Raw genomic sequence first — 23,776 nt, 5'->3', positions numbered from 1 at the left:
AATGTAGGAAATCATCGCCTCCCATCTAGAGCAACACAAAATGTTCTAGCAAACGCTCTGCCTTTTAAACTCCCCTCACTGTTCATTCTTCATATCATGTTGTAGAATTAACTTCCAAAAGTTATTACTTTGCTCATACTTTGTAGTTAGCAATATTTCATATAATTCAATAGCCTTTAACAGATTGTTGTACCAACTTAACTTTAAATTTTCTTCCTTAACCTGAGTTTGAGTAATAAACATTGAATTCTCCCTTCCATTCTGTTCTTACACATTGTTTCTGTCCTTTGAAAAACTAAATGTTATTGTTAGTTGTTATTTATTTTTCCAGACAATTTGTATTTGAAAAAAAAAGGCATCTATTTTAGCCCCGTGTTTTCTGTAGTTTACTATAATCATGTGTGTGTTAACTTATAACTGCAGGTGCATAAGGGCCTGAGTCAGAAGACATGCAAAAGGCTGGGCAGTGTAGCAGGTTCTAACATATATGCTCTAGGGATCCAACTCAGGTCCTTACACATGTGCAATAGGCACTTTACTGACTGAGCCTCCTCCTCCTCTTCCTCCTCCTCCTCTTCCTCCTCCTCTTCTTCCTCTTCTCCCTCTTCTTCCTCCTCCTCTTTTCTCTCCTTCCTCTTCTGAATAAAGGTTTAAGTAATTTTTGGAATTAATTACTCTTTAAAGTTTAAGTACCATTTATCTATTGAAACAATTACTTCATGTGTTCTTTATTTTTGCATAATTATGCTTTCTTTTTAAATAAATTTATCCCCATCATGGAAAAGTTTTACTTGGCCTTAAACAATGTTTTAGTCTTGTTTATTTTTAACTTTAAATTTCTACATTAGCTTTATCAATTACTTCTTCTTTCCTTTGACTTTATTTTTCCTTTTTCAACTTTTTATGATATATGTTTAATTTTTATATTCATTATTTATTACATGTTCCTATAATTATTCAGTGCTAAATTACCCTTTGAACTCCACCCTAAATGCAACACAGATTTTATAAATGGTAATTTTATTAAAATCATTTTTGTTCAATATACCACTATTTTTTCTTTTTATTGGAAATAGATTTTTCCCATACACCATATCCTGATTACAGTTTCCACTTCCTCTACCCCTCCAAGTTTCTCCCAACCTCCCTTCTCATCTGGATCTACCCAATTTCTTTTGTTAGAAAGAAAACAGGTTTCTAAGGGAATATAATAGAACATAATATAGTTTAAAACAAAACAAATAATTAGGACAAAATAAATAAACAAGGAAAAATCTCAAGAAAGGCACGAGAAACAGACTATAGATGCAGAGATTCATTTGTACATGCATTCAAGAATTCCATGAATACACAAGACTGGAAGCTATAACATGTACATAAAAGACCCATTGGGTAAAAAAAAAAAAAAACCATAAGGGGGCTGGAGAGATTGCTCAGGGGTTAAGATCACTGTTTTCTTCTTTCATAAAAACTGGGTTAAATTCCCAGCACCCACACAGCAGCTCACAACTGTCGGTAACTCTGAGATCTGACACCTCACACAGGCATACATACAGATAAAACACCAATGTTTTAAAATTAAACAAAATAAAATTAAAATTAAATAAGTAAAATAAGTAAAACTTTAAAAGATAAAATTAACAAAAGAAAGAAGGAAAAAAAATCCCTGACAGCTATGAGAGCAGGAACCTCCAAAGCTGCTGTTGAGTTCATTTTGTATTGGTCATCTATGACTGACCACGCAGTCTACCCTTAAGAGTAGTCTGTTTTCCAAGTGAAATTCCATGGGAGAAAATTCAATTTTTATTTGCGAGTGGGTATCAATTGGAAATAGATCTGGGTTTACATTGAGAAGTGCTGGGACCTCATGTGGTGACAACCCGTGAGATCCTATGCGTGCTGTCTCATTCTTGAGTTCATATTCAGTGCCTTGGTCCTCTTATGCTTAGAAGGCCTTGTGTTCTTGGTGTCCTCCATCCCCTCAGACTCATACCTTTTTTCTGCCTCCTCTTTCACAAGGTTCCTTCTGCATCATGTTTGACTGTATATTTGTTCCCATCTGCTGCAGGAAGAAACTTTTCTGATGATGGCAGAGCAAAACACTGGTCTATGACTGTAACAGTGTCATTAGGAGGCATTTTATTGCTACTTTTTTTTTTTAAGGATGGTAGTATTTGCCTTTCCCCTAAGTTCCTAGTCTCAGATTCTTGGCCACTCAAATAAGGTCAAGTATGGATTCCATCTCATTGGGCCTTCAGAAAAGTTATATATAGTTGTTTAATCCCGCAAGCTTTGCATCGCCACTACACTAGCATATCTTGCAAGCAGGACACTGCTGTAGATTGATGGTTTGTCATTGGGTAGTTGTTTTTCCTTTGGTTAAGTACAGAATAACCTTCTGATATCAAGAACACTAGCCCATAGGAATGAAGGTTCTATGTAGGCATCAGCTCACCATCTCTGTGTTTAATGAATTGTATAGGTGTCTTCAGCTATGTGGCCTTGCTGTCATTTTGTGGAGACAACTTGTAGTCTTGGCAACAGCCTAATGTGTCTGGGGTTCCCATGGGCCCCTTTGGCTAATAACTCAATCTCAAACTAAAAGCTTTGTTTGGTGACAATAGATGGCCAGTTAGGGCTCTGTCTCCCCAATTATTTGATGCTATGTTTATGCTTTAGGAAGCTTCAACTCTACTAGGTTTTCATACTACCCCTCAATTGGCCCTTAATTTTCACCGACTCTCGCTTCATTCCCTCCTTCATGCTCCCCTCCCCTTCCCATCCCTACTTGCTATTCCTATTTCAGTCTTCCTTCCTAATCTATCTGAATTACCTATTCTATTTTTCTTTTCTAAGACAACTAACTGCATCCATCAATCCTTACTGTATATCTAACATTTGTGATTTTATGGATTGTACCTTGATTATTACTGATAACAGCTAATATACAAATATAAGTAAATATATATCATATTTGTCTTTCTGGATTTGGGTTACCTCACTCAGGATGATTTTTTTTTCTAGCCACATCCACCCATACTTATGACTTCCATAATTTCATTTTTAAATGTCTGAATACTATTCCATTTTTCTTTATTCATTCTTCTATTTAGGTACATTTAGGTTGCTTCTAATTTTTGGCTATTAGGAGTAGAGCAGCAATGAATATGGATGAGCAATTTTCTCTGTTGTAGGATGAAGTGTCCTTTGGCTGTATGTATACCCAAGAGTGGTATAGCCGGATGTTGAGGTAAATGTACTCTCAGCTTCCTGAGGAACTGCCACACTGATTTCCATAGTAGCTGTACTAGTTCACACTTCCACCACAATGGATAAGTGTTCATTCCACTTGTTCTACATACTTGCCAGTATGAGCTATCATTTGTTTTATTGATCTTAGTCATTCTGACAGGTGTATGATGTAAGTTGAACATAGCATTGATGTGCATTTCCCCAATGGCTAAGGATGCTGAACATTTTAAGTGTTTCTCAGCCATTTTGATTTCCACTTTTGAGAATTCTCTATTTAGATCTATACTCCATTTTATTTCAGTTATTTGTTTTCTTGATGTCCAGCATTTAAAGCTTTTTATACATGTTAGATATCAGCCCTCTAGTAGATAGATAGTTGGTAAAAATCTCTTCCCATTCTGTGGCTGACCACTCTGCCCTAATGATTGGTGTCCTTTGCAGTAAAACGTTTTTCAGTTTCATAAGGTCTCATTTATTAATTTTTCTTAGACCCTGTGCTATTGATGTTCTCTTCAGAAAAATTTTTCCTGTCTCAATGAATTCAAGACTGTTCCCTACTTTCTTTTCTATCAGATTCAATGTATCTGACCCAATGTTGAGGTTTTTGGAGATGAATTTTGTTCATGGCAATAAATATGGATCTATTTGTAGTCTTCTACTTACAGACATCTAATTTAACCAGTACCATTTGTTGAAGATTCTGTCTCTTTTTTCCAGTTTGCATTTCTGGTTTCTTTATAAAAAATCAGGTTTCTATAGGTGTGTTGACTTGTGTCTGAGTCTTCATCTTCAGTTTTACTCAATAAATCAATGTGTCTGAGTTTTGGTGTGTGTGTGTGTGTGTGTGTGTGTGTGTGTGTGAGAGAGAGAGAGAGAGAGAGAGAGAGAGAGAGAGAGAGAGAGAGAGAGAGAAAGACCTGTGTATGTATACCATGCTTTTATTTATTGCTACAGCTCTGTAGTTCAGTTTGAAGTTGGACCTTGTTTTAACTCTAGTAGTTCTTTTATTATTGTATATATTTTTAAATTTAGCTATCCTGGATATCCAGCATTTCCATATGAAGCTTAAAACTGTCATTCATTTCAGGTTCTGGGAAGAATTGTGTTGAAATTTTGATAGGATTGAATAGAATACATAGATTATTTTGGTTGGTTAGCCATTTTCACTCTATTAATCCTACCAGTCCAGAAGCACCAGAGATCTCTCCATCTTCTGATATCTTTCTTGATTTCTTCATTTAATTTCTTAAAATTTTTATTAAATTGCTTGCTTGGTTAGAGGTACCCCAAGATGTCTTGTATTATTTGAGGCTATTGTGAAAGGTGTGGCTTCCATGATTTCTTTCTAAGTCCATTTATCATTGGTATATTGGAGGCCTACCAATGTTTATGAGTAAAGATGTATAAGCTACTTTGCTGAAAGTGTTTATCAGCTGTAAGGGTATCCAGGGGTAATTTTTAGGGTCACTTATATATACTATCAGATCATCTGCAAAGATACTTTGCCTTCTTCCTTTATAATTTGTATCTCTTTGATCTGCTTCAGTTGTCTTAATGCTCTAGCTAAGACTCAAATACTATATTGAATAGGAATTGAGAGAGTGAATACCCTATTTTGTTCCTGATTTTAGTGAAATTTCTTTGCGTTTCTCTCCATTTAAGTTGATGTTGGCTGTGTTTTTTCTTTTTTTCTGTTAGCTTGCCTGTATTGAGGTATGTCTCTTGTATCCCTAATCTCTCTAATACGTTTATTATGAAGAGGTATTGAATTTTATCAAAGGCATTTTTTCCTTTAGTGAGATAATTGTGTGTTTTTAATTTCAGTTTCTTTATATGATGGGTTACATTACTTATCAGTTTACACATGTTGAGACATCTCTCTAAGACGAAGCTTACTTGGTCTTGATCTTACTTGGTACATGATCTTTTTGTTACGTTCATGTGTAAGTACCTGTATTTACTGATCGGGCCAATGTTGCCTGATATGGTTGCAAGGAATTAAATTAGACCAAGTTGGAGGGGCACAGAAGGACTGAGGAGCAATCAGTCTCTCTATACCTTTTCCAGAAATGGAAAATGATGGCAATTTCCAGGATCAATACAGTTGTAGTTGCCAGGATACAATGATATGTGCAAATTATATGGAGTACACAGGATTAATGTCTAAGACCAATTATGTCAAGTTTCCATGCTTCCTTGACTACAAAGGGAACATACACAGAAACACAAAGCGGCCTGAACACTTCACTGCCTGAGGGAGTGCATTAGTTTCACACTTCAGTGCCTGAGGGAGTATATCAGGAACTAGAAGGCACATTATGCCCCAGGAGGCATGCACTCGACCCTGAAAAACCTATGGCACATGCCTCTCAAAGCAGCTAGGCTAGGCCAACTCAAGGGTTCCTGCATTCCTGGATTCAGTTTGGAAGAACTTTATTGAGAATTTTTGCATTTAAGCTCAGAAGGGGAATTGATCTGTAAAAATTCCTCTTTTGTTGGATCTTTATGTGATTTGGGTATCTGAGTGACTGTGAGCTCATGAAACAGATTGGGAAGTGTTCTTTCTGCTTCTTTTTGTGTAATAATTTGAGGAGTATTGGCATTAACTCTGCTTGGAAAGTCTCATAGAATTCTGCTGTAATGCCATCTGGCACTGAGATTTTTCTTGGGTTGGGGCTGGCAGGCTTTTAAATATTGTTTCTTCTTCACTGGGGAATTATAGGTCTGTTTAAATTGATAGTCTAATATTGATTTAACTTCAGTAAGTGCCATATGTCAAAAGATTTATATTTCATTTAAAATTTCCAAATTAGAGGAGTAAGGTTTTTAAAGGATTTCCTTATGATTATTTGGATATCCTAAATGTCTGCTTTTTTAAAAAATATTTTTACTTAGTCACTTTACATCCTGCTCACTTTCCCCCTCCCAAAAATCCCTTCTCCATCCTCCTTTCCTTCTCCTCTGAGCTAGTGGGGGACCCCTGGGTATCCTCCCTCCCTGGCAGTTCAAGTCTCTGCAAGGCTACGTGCTTCTTCTTCCACTGAGGCCAGGCAAGGCATCCCAGCTTGAAGAACATATCTCACAGACAGGCAACAGCTTTTGAGATAGCCCCCACTCTAGTTGTTTGGGTCACACATGAAGACCAAGCTGCACATCAGGAGAGACCTAGGTCCAGCCCATATATGTTTTTTGGTTGGTAGTTCGGACTCTGAGAGCCCCAAGGGTCCATGAATTAAAATTAAAATTAAAAGTAATGTCTATCTTTATTGCTGAGGTTTGTTTCTTATATGCAGCAAAAAAGTGGATCCTGTTTTCACATCCACTCTACTATCCTATGTCTTTTCATTGGAAAATTGAGTGTATTGATGTTGAGAGATATTAATGACCAGTGATTGTTATTTCCTGTTATTTTGATATTGGTGGTGTTAGTGTGTGTGTGTGTGTGTGTGTGTGTGTGTGTGTGTGTGTGTTTGTGTGTGTACATGTGTACTCTTTCCTTGTATTTGCTGATATGGAATTACTTATTTCCTGTGTTTTCTTAGATAACATTCTTGGGTTAGAGTTTTCCTTCTAGTATTTCCTATATGGCTGGACTTGTGGCTAGATACTGTTTGAATTTGGCTTTGTCTTGAAGTATCTTTTTTTCTCTGTCTACAGTAAATGGGAGTTTTACTGAGTATAGTAGTCTAGTTTGGCACCTGTAGTATTTTAAGAGGTTGCAAGATATCTGTCCAGGTTCTTCTTGCTTTTAGAGTCTCTGTTGAGAAGTCTCCTGTAATTCTGATAGGTCACCCTTTGTATGTTACCTGCCCTTTTCCCCTTGCTGCTTTTTAATAGTTTTTCTTTGTTATGTAGATTTTGTGTTTTGGTTATTATATGGCAGGAGGATTTTCTTTTGTGATCCAGTCTGATTGATGTTCTATTAGCTTCTTGTATGTTTATATGCATCTCTTTATGTTGGGAATCTATTCTTCTATGATTTTGTTGAGAATATTTTCTGGGCCTTGGAGCTGGAATTCTTCGCCTTCTATTCCTATTATCTTTAAGTTAGGTCTTTTCATGATTTCCAAGATTTCCTGTATGTTTTGGGTTAGGAATTTTTTTAGACTTAATATTTTCTTTGACAGATATATCAGTTTCTTTCATTATATCTCCAGCATCTGAGAGTCTCTCTTCCAGCTCCTGTATTCTGTTGGTGATGCTCACATCTGTTGTTCCTGTCCTCTTCCTTAGGATTTCCATCTCCAAGATTTCCTCACTTGTGTTTTCTTTATTGCTTCAGTGTCTACTTTCAGGTCTTACACAGTTTTATTCATTTCCTTCGCCTGTTTAATTGTACTTTTCTGTATGTCTTAAGGGATTTATTTGCTTCCTCTTTAAAGACCTCTATCTGATTGTATTTTACTGTTTCTTTATGAGATTTATTCATTTCCTTTTTAAAGACCTTTATCATCTTTATAAGATTGGTCATTTTCTTGTGTTTCCGTTGTGTTAGGATATCCAGGACTTGCTGTAGTGGAGAAGCTGTGCTTTGGATGTGTTATATTTCCCAGCTATTGATTGTGTTCTTTCCAGGGCCTTTAGCAATCTGGATGGTTTTGGTCCCTGGTTGTTCCTGTTGTAGTAGTTATTGGGAAGGGGGTGAAACTTGATGGTCCTGGTGTGGCAGTCCTCTGATGGGTATCCTTGCGCTGTATGGTTCTGGGCCTGCAGGTCTGTATGGTTTAGGAGCCCCAGGTCTGATGAAGGCGGACTGAGAGGTGGCAGGAAAATGGAGATCTCCCTGGGCTAGCAGACTGCTTAGGGCAGCTTGCCTGGGCCAGAGGGCTCAGAGAGCAGGGAAGATCTCTATGTCTGTCCTTATGGCCTCTCTCCATTTCTAATTTTTGTTAGTTGGATATTCTCTCTCTGCCTTTTTGTTAATTTGGATTAGGGTTTGTCAATATTATTGATTTTCTCAAGGAACCAGTTCTTTGTTTCATTGATTCTTTGTATTGTTTGGTTGTTGTTAATTTTTATTTAATTCAGCCTTGAGTTTGAATATTTCTCACCTGTATTCCTCTTGGGTATCTTGCTTATTTTTTTTTTGTTTGATAGCCTTCAGGTATTCTGTTACGTTGTTAGTATGTGGGCGCTCCGGTTTTCTTATATAAGCACTTAGTGCTATGAACTTTCTTCTTAGCATCTCATTTATTTTGTCCAACACATTTTGTTATGTGTTTATTTTCATTGAATTTTAGTAGAAAGTTCAGTTTCCACGACTTTGCAAGCTTTCCATTCTTTCTGCTGTTGTTGATATTCAGCTTTAGTCCACAGTGGTCTCAGATAGAGATGGGTTAGGATGTGTGTGCAGTGGTGTTTCCCCTCCTTTAATTTGCTAGTTTGGATAATATATTCCTTATGCTTTCCTAGGCTTGGTTAACTTTTTTAAAATTGGAATTTTCCTTCTAGTCCTTCTTTTAGGCCTAGATTTGTGTGTGTGTGTGTATGTGTGTGTGTGTGTGTGTGTGTGTGTGTGTGTGTGTAATTTGGGTTATCATGAAAGGTCTTATTTTCTCTATCTATTCTGACTGAATGTTTTACTAGGTATAGTAATCTGAGCTGTGATCTGTAGTCTCTTAGAGTTTCTGAAACAACTGTCTATGCCCTTCTGGCTTTTAGAGTCTTCACTGGTGTTAATCAAATGCAACTGTCTTCATATATTACTTGTTTTTTTTTTCCTTGAAACTTTTAATATTTGTTCTTTGTTCTGTATGTTTAGTGTTTTGATTATGTGCCAGGGGGACTTTCTCTTCTGGTCCAGTCTATTTTGTGTTCAGTATGCTTCTTGTATCTTGATAGGTATCTCCTTTTTTTAGGTTAGGGAAATTTCCTTCTATGATTTTGTTGAAAATATTTTTGGTGCCTTTGACCAGGATTTCTTCTTCTTCTTTTTATTTTTAATTTTTATTAATTTTTAATTTTTCTTTTCATTCTTCTATTCTTATTACTCTTATATTTAGTCTTTTCCTAGTGTCCCAAATTTCCTGGATGTTTCATACCAGGAGTTTTTAGATTTAACATTTTCTTTGACTGACCTATACATTTCTCCCACTGTGTCTTTAGTGGGTGAGATTCTCTCCCATCCCTTTTATACTGTTAGTAAAGCTTGCCTCTGAGGTTACTGTTCAAATTCCTAAAGTTTTCATTTCCAGATTTCCCTCAGTTTGTTTGTTTAATTGCATTTCCACCTTCAAATTTTGAAATGTTTTATTCATGTCTTCCCACCATTTATGTTTTCATAGATTTTTTTAAAAGGCATTTATTCATTTTCTCTTAAAGTACCTTTATCATATTTACACAGGCTAGCTTAGGTCTTTTTCTTGTGCCTCAGCTATGTTGAATTACTCAGTGTCTGCTGTAGTAGTGTTGTTGGGCTCTAGTGGAGACATACTGTTCTGGCTACAATTGATTGTTTTTATGCTGACGACGAAGCATCTAGGTTTGGGAAAATTGTAATTCTGGGTCCTGGTCTTGTCTTTGTTCTGTGGGTGTATCATTCCTTGGTTTCTATTGTCCTCTCTGGTTCTTAGGAGGATGTAGAGGCTACGTATTAATCATCTTACAACAAAACCAAAAAGAGTAATCACATACATATAATGATACCTAAAACAGCCAACATAATATGAACTAACAATCGTCTTTCTTTAATATCTCTCAATATCAATGGACTGAATTCCCAATAAAAAGACATAAGCTAACAAACTGAATATGCAAACAGGGTCCAGCATTTTGCTGCTTATAAGGAACACACCTCAATAACACAGAGATGCTACCTCAGCGTTAAAGGCTTGAAAAATGTATTCCAAGCAAACAGTCCAAGAAACAAGCAAGAATTGGTGTCCTAATATCTAATAAAATCGACTCTCAATCAAAAGTTATCAAGTGAGATGTGGAAAGGCACTTCATATTCATCAAAGGAAAAATCCACCAAGAGAAATTCTAAATTCTGAACATCTATGCCCCCAAATGCAAGGGCACCCACATTCATAAAAGAAACTTTACTAAAGGTCAAAACACACACTGAGCCCCAGCCAATAATAGTGGGAGATTTCAACACCCCACTCTCACCAATGGACAAGTCATTGAAACAGAAACTTAACAGAGACACAGTAAAACTAATAGAGACTATGAACTAAATAGATTTAATAGATATAAACAGAACATTTCACCCAAAGACAAAAAAAAAAAAAAAAAAAAACTTTTTCTCAGCACCTCATGGTACCTTCTCCAAAATTGACCATATAATCAGTCATAAAACAAGCCTCAGCAGATACAAGAAGATTGAAATAATCCCATGCATCTTATCAGATCACCACGAACTATGTATTTCCTGGTTGGAAATTTTATGGGATCCTGCTAGGTATAGCCACTGGGGATTCCAAGTAAAAATGTGTTTCTACGTATTGGGACCTGACACTTAGGAATGCAGTTGGGCTAGGAGGGAAGCTGAGGGGATCCAAAGGAAGGAGGAGAGTAGGATGTTCCACCAGGATCTGCTTAGACCCCTGGAAATGGGGACAGAATGGGAAGAGACTTGACAGCTGGTGGTCTGATACAGAGCTGGAAATGAGATTGAAGGATTGGATTTGGAGGAATGAAGGGAGAAGTAAAAATATCTGTTATTCTGTTGAATAGGAGAAGTGGCCTTTGCGTTCCCAGATAGTGCCTGCTGGAATAGGGGGGTGGATTAAAGCAATGAGTCAGGAGAAGGTATTTTGGAAGAGTAGATCTGTGTGATCCACTGGAGATGGGGTTGGGGATAAAGGAAGGCTACAGTAGGTGGTGTGCTACCGAACTAGGATTAAGAGAGTAAAAAATTCTGACCCACAATTGTTCCTGTCTAAATGGAGAAGAGACTGAGGGAAAGGAGGTCCAGTGACTAACCTGACTTGGGATCCATCTCAAGGGGAGGCTCCAAGGCCTGACACTATTACTAATGATATGGTGTGCTTACAGACAAGAGCCTAGCATAGCTGCCCTCTGAGAGACCCAACAAGCAGATACCTGAGACAGATGCAGATAATACACTCAACCATTGTACTGTGGTTGAATTGGGGAAAGGCTGGAAGGAGCTGAGGAGGAGGGAAACCCCATAGGAAGACCAGCAGTCTCAACTAACCCAGACCACTGAGCCACAAACCAGGCAGTATATACTAGCTGGTCCAAGACCCCAATACATATACATCAGAGGACTGCCTGGCCTGGCCTCAGTAGGAGAGGGGCCTAACTCTCAAGAGACTTGAGGCTCCAGGGAGTGGGAGGCCTGGCGGGTAGCGGGAGACATCCTCTTGGAGAGAGGGGGTGAAAGAATGGGATAAGGAACTGTGGGAGGGGGGACTGGGAAGGGGAAATTCCTTGACTGTAAAAAGTAAAAGTAGTAATAATAATAATAATGTAGAGTTGGTTTTGAAGGAGCTGAAGGAGGTGAAGATCTGCAATCAGACTACCTGGCTGAGTAGCCTGAGGGTTCCTAGTGAATGCCTGCTGGAGTTGAGGGCTAGGATAAAGCAACGAGTCTGGAGACAGAAGTTGGGGAAAAGACCATTGTGATCCACTAGAGATGGGGACAGAGGGGGAGGCAGCAGCGTGTGGTCTGCTAGAGAGCTGGGGATAAGACTGCAGGGTTGGATTTGGAGGAGATAAAGAACAAGAGAATCTTCTATCTGCTTCCCTGAGTAGAGTGGGGATTTTTTTCCTTGTTTTTGCCCCAAGAGTATTTGAAGTGAGTTTGTTCCATTGTGTTACTTTTTTTCCTTGTGTTCTTTACATTCTGCTTACTTGACCTGCCAAGAACTGAAACTAAGTAAATTAAAATACTGTTTGACAACATATTTGTTGCTTTTCTTCCTATCTGCTGTGTTTTTAGTTCTCAGAAAATTACTTACTATTTCTTTCTTACATAGTATAACTTAATATGTCATGTTTTAAATGCTGATATTTGGAAAGTATATTCACATTTAAAGTGCAACTTTCACCACTCATATTATGTTCTTTGCCCGAGTTTTAACTGTATTATCAATATCAACATTCAAGTTTTTCTAATTTCTAATAATTTGGAATACTTTTAACCCTAACTCTTCTCCTTAAAATTTTTTTGATTATAGTATGTAAGCTTCACAGTGCATATATCTTAAAGTTTCAGACAGATTTATTTAACAAATAGATAGATCTTGTAAAAAAAAAAAAGCACAGTTCAAAACAGAGAAAGTATACAGAACCTCCTGCAGGACCTCTGACTTCTACAACATCACCTGCTATTCTCTTATCTATCCTTTTCATATATTTATTACCAAAAATCAAGGTTGTGGCACTTTCATATGATTGAAAGAATATAGTGTTTATTTTTCTGTTCCCTCTGTTTCTGTCTATGTCTCTGTCTATCTCTCTCTTTCTCTCTCCCTCTCTCTATGCATGTGTATCCTATCCATCCTTGTTGCAGCATGGTTTCTATTGTGTAATATCTCATATGTGAATATCCCTCAATTTAATGTTGTGAAACATTTAGTGGTTTGGGGCTTTTATAAATGAGGCAAATATGGGAATCTTCTACATTTTTAATTAAAATATCAACTCATTTCTGTTACATATATTTCTAAAAGAGAAATGTCACACACACAAATGTGAGTAGTTAGCAAATATACTACTAGAGTTTTCTAAGGTAGCTTACCAATTTATTTCCATTTAAAGTGTTCAGGAGGTTCATTTCTTTCATATACTTCCTGATATTCAATGTTAGAGCCCTTAATATTAAAAATTATATTCATTTTGTAGTATAATCTCATTGTAGAATTAAGGTGGATTGCACATCTCTAATGTCTAATGATTTTGAAAAGTTCTATATGTACTACATTTATCTTATTTTATAAGACGTTAAATTCTTTTCCTCATTATGATTGGGTCACCAACTTCTCTTTATTCATTTCTTATTTATAGAGGTATGTGTGTGTGCGTGTGCGTGTGTGTGTTAGAAGTCTTCGGCTACATGTATATGCTACTAAATATTTTGCACCGTCTCTGTGGCTTTCTCTTTACTTTCTTAAAGTCAGAGCTAGTTCTAATGTATTTCAATTTGACAATGTTTTTATTTTAATGAAATGCTTTATGCCCTTTTGTTTAAAGAAAAGTCTTATCCACTATGATCATGAAGCTATTTTTAATACTATCCTATAGAAACGTACTGTTTTATATTTCACATTTACCTTCCAGTTGGAATTTATTCTATGTATAATATGAGGAAGCAGCTGTTTAGCTATCCAAATGATAAGTGCTAGTTATGTGGAGATTACCCTTTCCTTCACTATTAATCAGTGGGCTTCACCATGGGTGTGTGCATGTGTGCATGTGTTGGAAGGGAGAGCTTTATCTTCTATTCACAACAGAATGTATACTACTTACTCAGATCATACTGTTTCAATTAATATAGCCTTATTAAATATTGAAGACATTGTAGTTTCTCCAAATTTTTGGTCCTTTTCCAAGAGTGTTTTATACATTCTAGTTTTTTTAACTTTTATGAATAATTTATTAATTTGCATATAAGCATGTTTATATTGTTATTACAATTTTACTTATAGATCAATTATGTATAATTCACATGTTTAACAATATTGAATGTCCCCTGTGTATTACACATTTATATGTGTTCTTTATCTCAGTAGTGATTTTTAATTTTCATTGCAGAGATCATGTTCATCTTACATTAGACTTATTCTTTTGCTTTTATTTTTCATTCATTATAAATGTGATTTAATTTTCTAGTCACTTGTGGATAGAATGTTAAAACATAATTAATATTTACAAATTGTACTTGCACCCAGCAAACTCATTAAATTTATAAATTCTAATAGTTTATAAATTATTTCGGGTTGTCTACATATTTAATTATATTCCCAGTGAAAAGGGCATTTCTATTTCTTCTTCTAAAGAAAAATGTTGTCTAAGGCCTCCATATAATATTGCATAGATGTGATGTTAGCAGCTTCTTTGTTTCTAATCTCAAGAGCGTGTGGGGGACTTTTGGGATAGCATTGGAAATGTAAATGAAATAAATACCTAATAAAAAAAAGAATAAGGCTAAAATGCTCATAACTGGAAACAAAACTGCTCTTCTTCTCTGAAGGCAGCTCAAGAGGCTTACGTGTGATCGAGTAGATTTCTGCAAAACAGGACAGTTTTGACTACCTGCATGTTTTGTTTCTTGGAGATAAAATCATATTATAATGGAATTCACTTATCACTTTAAGACTAAAATTGACAGTTAAGTGTATCTTCCTAAATGGGGTAGACATATTATTTTGCTGTGAAAAAGTTTAAAGATATTTCTTCAGTAGTAATTCTCCACAAAAGATCTTAGACCGTTCCCTCCCCCCATTAAATTCACTAAAATCAAGTGTTAATAGTCACTGTAAGTCTATTGTAATAAGGTAATCTAGCACTTAGGGAAAACAGTAATTACTTTATAGATTTTCTGTGTTCTCAAAGTCTCTTATACTTTAATATACTACAAATAACAGATAAAAGTACAGGCTATCAAGTATTTACTTGAGGTAATGAAAGAGAATAGAGTGTAGATTGGGAGCAACAGAATCCAGTGAGCCAACTGGAATTTGATTCTCACTATTCAAAATAATATGTTTTTTATATTGGTTTTTCATTTACTAAACTATTCAACTAGAATTTTCAGTTTCCACAGTAAGACATTATACTATCCACTGAAGAAAAATTAAGAACAGAAAGTAAACTAATAATCACAAAGGAAACAGTAGTCTACTTTCAGAAATAATTATACTAAAAATATTTTTAAATCAATATTTTCTAAAGCTATGAAACCCCTTTGCATTCAGAGTGTTGTGTAACTTGTGTCCTGTATAAGCTCATCTTCCAAGAGGGGTAGATAGGTACTAATATGCAGTCCTACCCCCAGTCACCTGAGAGAAGTGTAATTTTCTAAAGAAAGTTGTACGTTTTTCCAACAAAGAGTTCTAAACTCAACAAATCTTTAATTATAGGGTTATATCTTCCCAAGACCATAAGCCTTTTTCAAATCCTTTGCCTGGGAGTGCATCTTCTTCTATGCTTCCATCAGGTCCCAAGACTCCTTCTATTTCTGTTATTACAGTCAACCCTATAATTCATATTTCCCATAGTCTACAAAAACCGTATTAAGTAACCAAGTCCACAAACACCAGGATGACTGATATTTATTTTTATTAAATATATCTTTATTAAAATGTCATAAAGGTGGTGTCATAAAAATATTCAAAAACAAGAACCAACTCTGTTTTTCTAATTCTTGATCTAAAATCAGTAGCCTAGCTTGTGTGCATCTAATATCCTGCTGCATCTACATAGAAACTCTCTATATATTTATATTTAGAGAGCAAAGTAGAGTTAATAATATATAGCTACAGTGTATCTATTTATAATAATAAATAGGTCTTTTTTTAAAAAAAAGAAAAGTAGTTTAAAACTATCCTCAGGATCAGAAGTTTGAGCCAGCCTGGACTACATGAGACCCGCATCTCAAAAACAAGAACAAAACCAAACAACAACAACAAAACCCCAAGTGATTCTTTGATTATTACATACACACACACACACACAGACACTCACATAGATACACATACACACACATACACACACAGACATATATATGTGTATATATATGTGTGTGTGTGTATATATATATATATATATATATGTCAGATATATATCAGATAAATATATATCTTTTTTTAGTATAGAATAGAGTTTATTCAGGGCATGGGAGGGGAGTTAAAAGGGTAGCAGATGCAGAGAAAGGCAGCAAGAAGGAGAGAGTAGAGAAAGGGGGGCAGGCCATGGCCACGAAGAAGGGAGGAAGGGAATTGGGAGTAAGGGGGCAAGAGGCAAGAGAGAGGCAAGAGCATAAGGGGGTAAGACCAATCAATATCTTTATCAATGAAATTAATATCTTAGATACAGATATAGAGATAGTGATATAATGTGTTAAATAAAGGCACAAAATAGGGCTGAGGAGATAGCTCCATGAGTAACATACTTGTCATATAATTGTGAGTGGATACTGTAGGTCAACTCCCCAGCACCCACATAAATGTGAGGTAATGTGGCAGTCTACTTGTAATCCTAGCCCTTGAGAAGCAGAGATAGAGGATCCCTGGAACAAGCTGGCTAGCTAGAGTAGCTACATCAGCAAGCTCTGGATTTGAATGAGAAGCCCTGCCTCAATATGGAGGATGCAAAGTGATCAAGGAAGATACTGGACATCTATCTCTGATCTCCACATGCACGTGCACACACAGCCCAGCACAGATCAACACAGGCCTCCTGTGTAGTAATTAGGAAATTGGCCTTTAAGATATATTCTTACTTCAGTCGGGCTGAGAAATTCTATGCCAATAGTCTTGTATTCCCTTCCTTTAGGACTTGCCACCCGAACTCCTGAGGCAGCACCAGGCTTTTATAGGAATGAAATGCCCGCTGTGAAACAGAGGAGTCAAGTGCACCACTTGCCAGGTGAAGGTGAAAATCTTTTCTATGAACAAACAAAATACTCATTTCTTCCCAATTTGCTCCACAGTTTAAGATTATACTAAAAATATTTTTAAATCAATACTTTCTAAAGCTATGAAACCCCTTTGCATTCAGAGTGTTGTGTAACTTGTGTCCTGTATAAGCTCATCTTCCAAGAGGAGTAGATAGGTACTAATATGCAGTCCTACCCCCAGTCACCTGAGAGAAGTGTAATTTCTCACTTGTACTAAAAACACAGGTCAAATAATGGCAAATAAAAGGCATGTTGCTGGAAGTATGTATTCAAACAAGAGATAGTTATGTCACATTATAAAATAGGGATTCATAAGGCATTTTTAGATTACATAGAATTTTGATATTAAAAAAAATCATATAGCGGAATAACTTCATAAAGCCTATGAGAAAGTAGGACAAAACAAACAGGAAATTCAGAGGAAATGTCAATGCCCACCAACTGAGATTTTATTATAGAGTTAACATTAGCCTGTATAATTCAGTGAATTAATTTCTGTAACCAGCAACAACCATTGATCATCACTGTAACTCTAGCAAAGAATTGCCATTTCAGAAAGTTTTTCTGAAGAATTATTCGTTACAGGTTTTATCATCACAATACTATACAGAGGCCTTAAAACCTGAAACTGTTTATTGGGACCCAAACTTAAACACAAGGCTGTGTACCTTTAAGAAAGTTATTCAGAGGCTAGCGAGATGGCTCAGTGGTTAACATCACTGACCACTCTTCCGGGGGTCCTGAGTTCAATTCCCAGAAACCCCATGCTGGCTCACAACCATCTGTAATGGTATCTAATGCCCTCTTCTGGTATATCTGAAGACAGCAACAGTGTGCTCATATACATTAAATAAATAAATAAATAAATCTTTAAGAAAACAAAGTCATTCATTAAAAAATAGATATAACCAGATTTGTAGCTTGTCTTACATGGGAAACTGAAATGCATTACAGATAATGTTTCTCATGGAAGTTTTCTCTGAAAAAAGACCTGCGGGCTGGTCATTACTCAGAAAGGGTTTGTAATATTGTTTCTCAAACTGTCATCCGACAGCATTTGGACTTCAATGTTGTTTATAAAACACCTTAAAATGCAAATTTCTGTTAACCTAAGTCCCTTCCAATATTTTGGAATCTGGTGTGTGGAATGTTACAAGTGTAACATTGTTTCAAACTCAGACCACTAATACATATTTTTATTAAGAGTTTATTCTTGAGAAGGAAGCTCTGTAGCAGTTGTTGCAGCATATCAGAGAATTACCCAAACAGATGAAATGGAAAGAACGGAGTAAGGCAGAACTATGTGTGGGGGTGAGGATATCAGCTTGAACAGCTCTGTGTGTTCTTTGAACCAGAATCCTTCAGTCCTCTTGTGTGCTAGTCTACCAGGCACTATGACGATTCTATTTCATCTTCTTTCTTTGACTAACATTATGCAATGAGTGTGGAATGTATGCTTTAGCTTAATTAACAATAAAAAGAAGAAATTTAGAGGGCTGCATGAGTTTGGTCACCTTACATAAATTTCATTTTACTCAAACCCAATGGACTCTGCTCTGGCATTGACCAGCTGTCTCGGTTTGCCCCTCTTGAGTAACTGATTCTTACTCTTACATGCCAGATCTAAGTGCACTTGGGGAAAAACTCAGGCACTGAGTATCAATAAGCATTCCAAATATAACTTTTATATTATCTGCCTCTTATTCTCCGACACTTGAACATGCTTCTCTAATCTGCTGTGCCTGCATTAGGTAACCTAAGATATATCCCCAGCCCAATGTTTGAGATACCTTGACAGATAAATCGTCGTCAATTCACAGGGAAGCTGAAGAACAATATTGAATGCATAGTAACAGAGGCCCGTTAGTAGCATTGCTATTAGGGAAGTTCCTTCATCAATCAATCATCTAGTCACCCTTTTCCTCCCTAGGTACCACAATTGAGGGCAAGCTTTGTAAGAATGGCCCTAGGTTTCTGATAAGCAGTAGTCTACAGAGGTTAGCTGGTAAACTGAGTAGGTGCTGAGAATTCAAACGCTGAGTGTCTCTGAAAGTCAAAGTCATTTACCATGAATGCTATCATATCTGGGTGAGTGTACCATAAGAATGATGGGAGGGGCAACATTTGGGATGTAAATAAATAAAATAATTGAGGAATAAAAGAATGATATGGGGGCGGGGCTAGGGATGTGGTCAGTTAGCAGAGTGCTTGTCAATTATCCCAGAAGCCTTGTTCCTACCTCCAGGACCAAACAAACCAAGACATGGGATGTATGTGGATAATCCTAATGCTCAGGGGTAGAGACAAAAGAATCATAGTTCAAAGTCATCCTCAAGTGCTTCGTGAGTTTAAAGCCAGTTTACACGATGTAAGGAAACCCTGCCTATAGGAAAAACAAGCAAAGCCAAACAAAACAAAAGAATGTAGAGAATGTGAATCTGGGTTGCTGCAGCTCTCCTAGGAGGCCTATCCTTGTAAGAATTTTCCTGCTCTGTAAATCAGGACTTTTAAAGTCTGGCAAGGATCATAGGCCTTTAAAAAAAAATTGTTGTAATCTGGTTAAATATATACATATATATGTATACATATGTACACAAATATGTAAATATGTTCATGTAGGAATATATTTATAGTCACATAATACACATATAATCATGTATATGAAGAGAGGGGGTGATGTAGATATGTTAAAGATCCTATTTAAAATCAGAATAGAAATCCTTACCTCTTCAGTTTGTCTGAATTATGATATAAACTCTTATGAAGTACTATTATGTGGTCAATTTGAACGCATTAATAATAAAGTAATAATAACAGAAATGAAAGCACTTCCCCTTGGTGCCAAGAGCAAACCTGGATTTGCATCCTCTTCTTCCTTCGCTCTTCCTGTGTTTCCATGCTCTTGTGTGTCTTATTAGTCTGAATGTGTCCCTGTCTGTCACCTCTGTGTGCCTGTGTGTGTTCCTCTGTTGTATCTGTGTCTGCTTATATCTATGTCTGTCTGTCTGTCTGACTGTCTGTCTCTAACAAAAGGCTTTGCTTTCTTGTTTACTGAAACACACAGAAAGCATCACATGGGGAAGGAATGGGGATACTTTAGAGCTACTTCTAAGAGAATGTTACAAAGGATTAAGTCATAGACTTCAACTGACCAAGATAAAAAACAATACTATAAGCATAAGGATTTATCAAACAATATCTTTATGTTGCTTTCATCACTTTTGGTGGATATTTATTTTATATAATAGCCTTCAGCCTATACTTGATGTTTTCAGCAAATGGTTATCATAAAATACATGCATTATTCTGGGTCTGGGGCATGGAAGAGCACAGAACTTAAGATTTCAGCTGTACATTAACTTAGATTGTAGAAGCTGATTACATGAGAAATCCAAGGCAAGTAAGATTGGTTGTTACATTGTTATCTTAATGGAAAGTTAACAAACAGGCTGAGTTCACAGTAGGGTAGTAATCTTAAATCTTAACTAACATTAAGGTATATAATTAACTTTGCATGTGAGGTCTAACAAAAGGTCCAGTCATTGCAGTGTAAGAGATATTTTTATAAACTGCATCACCCCAACATTATTATGTGATTTTTGTTATGGTTTGATATAAAAAGCATTTTCTGTTTATGCTGGTAATTGTTAATATCAAATTATTAAAATCTGATTTTCTCAGTTTTTATAGACTGATACACAAATATCTTTGCCTGCTGCTTTTACTTTATCAGAGTTTATATTTGCTCTTATGTAATAAAAATGTCTTATTAAAGTCAGCGGTCTTTAGCAACTGAATCAAACCATAATATTGAGGTTTGTGTAACTTGTGAAATATGAATGGATCTTACATCTTTATATTGTTGAAATAAAAGAAAAGAAAGCTGGGCATGGTGGTGCACGCCTTTAATCCCATCACTTGGGAGGCAGAGGCAGAGGCAGGTGGATTTCTGAGTTAGAGGCCAGCCTGGTCTACAAAGTGAGTTCCAGGACAGCCAGGGCTATACAGAGAAACCCTGTCTCGAAAAACCAAAAAAAAGAAAAAAGAAAGAAAGAAAGAAAGAAAGAAAGAAAGAAAGAAAGAAAGAAAGAAAGAAAGAAAGAAAGAAAGAAAACCAGTATTTCGAAACAAAAGAAAAATATATTTAAAGGCCAAAAAGATGGCTTAGTAAGTAAAGATGACTGCTGTCAAGCCTGATGACGTGAGAAACTTACACTATGCATAATAATGCTAAAAGTTAAACTGATCTGATCAACACTAACAGTTTTTAAATCAAAAGAATAAAATTCTATGATGAGTGATATAATCAATATATTGTCCCATAGTAAATTAAATAACACTAATATTAGTAACCAGGCAATTACATTTGCATAATATTTGAAAATTAGCTAAATTAGATATTTATACACCAAGTTAGCTCTAAAGGTTAGTGTTTTTACTTTTATCATTGTAATGCACAATGTAAGTTTATACATTCCTTGTGATAGCTACCTGTTCAATATATCTGAAAGTAATTTTTGGCAATTTTCCATTAAGAAATTGTTTATCACGCCTGATGTAATAATCTATGTAAATATTCTCTTAATTATTTACTTTAGAAACAAATGCTTTTTTGGTGTTTCTGTTTTAATTAGTTCGCTACTAAATGGCAGCCAGTATTGAGACAATACTTCTGTTCCCATAAATGTGTAGTAAGTGTAATTCTCAGAAGACTGCTGCTGACTATACTGTGAAACGTACTGCCCTCCACACTCCTCTTTAATTTCACATGATTAACAACTGCCTTTTTCCTTTTTCTGTTTTTTCAGTCAAAGGATCAAGAAAGTTAAGTCTGCCAACAGATCTTAAGGCTGATCTTGGTACGGTAGGAAAAAGCCAACAACTTTAAGTTTTCTTACATTCATTTGGCTGGACATTTTTACCAACCAATCCATAAATGACATAAGCTTCCTAGATAGCCATATTTAATAGCGTTCCACAAAAAAAGGCTTTCCTGAAAATTACCATGGAGTTCTGTTGGCAGCATTTGACATTTTGTTTGTTAGTAATCATTTCACAAAGTACATTTTATAACACTTTACACACCAAGGTATGTGAAGTTTCTTGGGTTTTTTTTTTTCCATCACAAATATGTTTTAAAACATTTGTTACAAATAGACTTTATAACTGCAGTTTTGTAAATGAGCATTTTTTCTGGATTTTGTTTCCCTGTTGTGTATGTTAGTATTGTTTACAAGTAATACTGTTTAACCAAAAAAGTCTGCTATGAGGTGGAGTTCTGGCTCTGTTTTTGTTGTTGTTTTATTTTGTTTGTTTGTTTGTTTTTGAACATTATAGATAATTTCATTTGAGGTGCTTGGCTTTTTATAGTGGTCATAGGCTATACATTAAATCTCACAGTGAGATAATCTTTCTCAGATAGACCTTGACACTTCTTTCAGCACTTGTATCTGCTTATCCTAGTATGAGACTTTTGGTTATGCATTTGAAACTTCATTGTATAACCTATATTATATATTCCCTTTGTTCTGATGCAAAGCTTTGGCATGAGACCAGATGAAGGTCATGGTTAAATAGATACCTTTGGACCATTCAGGCATAAAAAAACTGTTCTATAATATGGGGGTTTTTTTCAGCTCTTTAAGATTGCTATTATTGTTCTCAATCCCTATAATTCCTTCTTCTGAAAGGATAAACTAAGATTATTGCTGTGAACTAGTAGAATGTAAAATCCATGACAATTTGATGCTCTGAAAGAATTCTGCAGTAAATCTATCTGGCCTTGAGTTTCTGTTTATCTGGCAGATTTCCAGTTCTGTCTCTCTCAGTGGGGGAAACATGTCTGTTTAAATTATTTCATGTTGATTTAGCTTCAGTAGATCATATCATCCATTTCTTTTAGGTCTTCCAAATTGGTGGAATACAGACTTTTAAAGGATGCCCTTATGGTTCTCTGAATTTCCTCATCGTATCCCTTTTCATCTCTCATTTTATCATTTGGATTGGCTTTCTCTTTCTTTTGATCAATATGGCTATAGGCTTGTCAATACTATGAATTTTTTCAAAGAATAAATACCTACACACACAACTATACTGCATACACACTAAAATTAATAAAAAAGAAATGAAAGGTAGAAAGAAGTAGAATTAGGTTAATTTCACTTTTCACAAGTTTTGTGATGTTGAAAATTAATTTTTCAACTACTCTAATTATATTTCCCTCTCTCCAAGAAGGACAAGATTGTTACTATTGGCAGTGAGGCATAATTCATTTGTGGTTTTTATTCAACTGTGAAAATGTCTTGTGGGTATTAATCCAATTCATTATTTGCTCCTCAGTTTGCATTGACATCTAGGTACAGTCTCATTGACAGTGTGACTTATGACTTCAAAGGCAGAGAATTTCTAGATAGATTTCTTTCATTCATGTATCTATCTACCTATCTATCTATCTATCTATCTATCTATCTATCTATCTATCTATTCACTCATTCATTTTACATCCGGATCACAGGCCCCCTTCATCCTCTTCTCCTATCCCAAGGCTCAAAAACCACTCCCCTCACTCCCCTTCACCCTTTTCCTCAGTGAAGGGGGAGCCCACCCATCCTGGGTACAAACCTGACCTGATACATCAAATAACAGCAGGACCAAAGTGTAAAATGAAATTTCAGAGTCGTTTTGATTTGCATCTTCCTGATGACTAAGAATGATGAACATTTCTTCAAGTGCTTCTTGGCCATTAGAGATCCTCTGTTGAGAACTTTCTGTTTAGCTCTGTACCCCATTTTTAATTGGGTTATTTGATTTGTTGGTGTCTAATTTCTTGAGTTCTATAAGTATTTTGGATATTAGTCCTCTGTCAGATGTAGATTTGGTGAAGTTCTTTTCCCATTCTGTAGGCTGCCATTTTGTCCCATTGATGGGGTCCTCTTT

General features: G+C 35.9%; 1 protein-coding gene across 4 annotated transcripts in view; it reads left to right on the top strand.

Moving 5' to 3' along the window:
- The window catches only part of Stxbp5l (syntaxin binding protein 5 like), a 140,870-nt gene that overhangs the window by 85,691 nt on the left and 31,403 nt on the right, over nucleotides 1-23,776 (top strand). The window contains exons 14-15 of one of the 4 annotated variants that reach the window (XM_029470547.1): nucleotides 16,717-16,809; nucleotides 21,649-21,699. The exons of 2 other annotated variants lie outside the window; for them this stretch is intronic. In XM_029470547.1, the coding sequence (XP_029326407.1) occupies nucleotides 16,717-16,809; nucleotides 21,649-21,699 (144 nt within the window). The remainder of the gene's footprint in view (nucleotides 1-16,716; nucleotides 16,810-21,648; nucleotides 21,700-23,776) is intronic. One more of the 4 variants, XM_029470548.1, reaches the window with a different exon arrangement.

The sequence above is a fragment of the Mus caroli genome, chromosome 16, assembly GCF_900094665.2.
Source record: "Mus caroli chromosome 16, CAROLI_EIJ_v1.1, whole genome shotgun sequence".
Taxonomy (NCBI): domain Eukaryota; kingdom Metazoa; phylum Chordata; class Mammalia; order Rodentia; family Muridae; genus Mus; species Mus caroli.
This window is presented reverse-complemented; position numbering and strand designations above follow the sequence as displayed.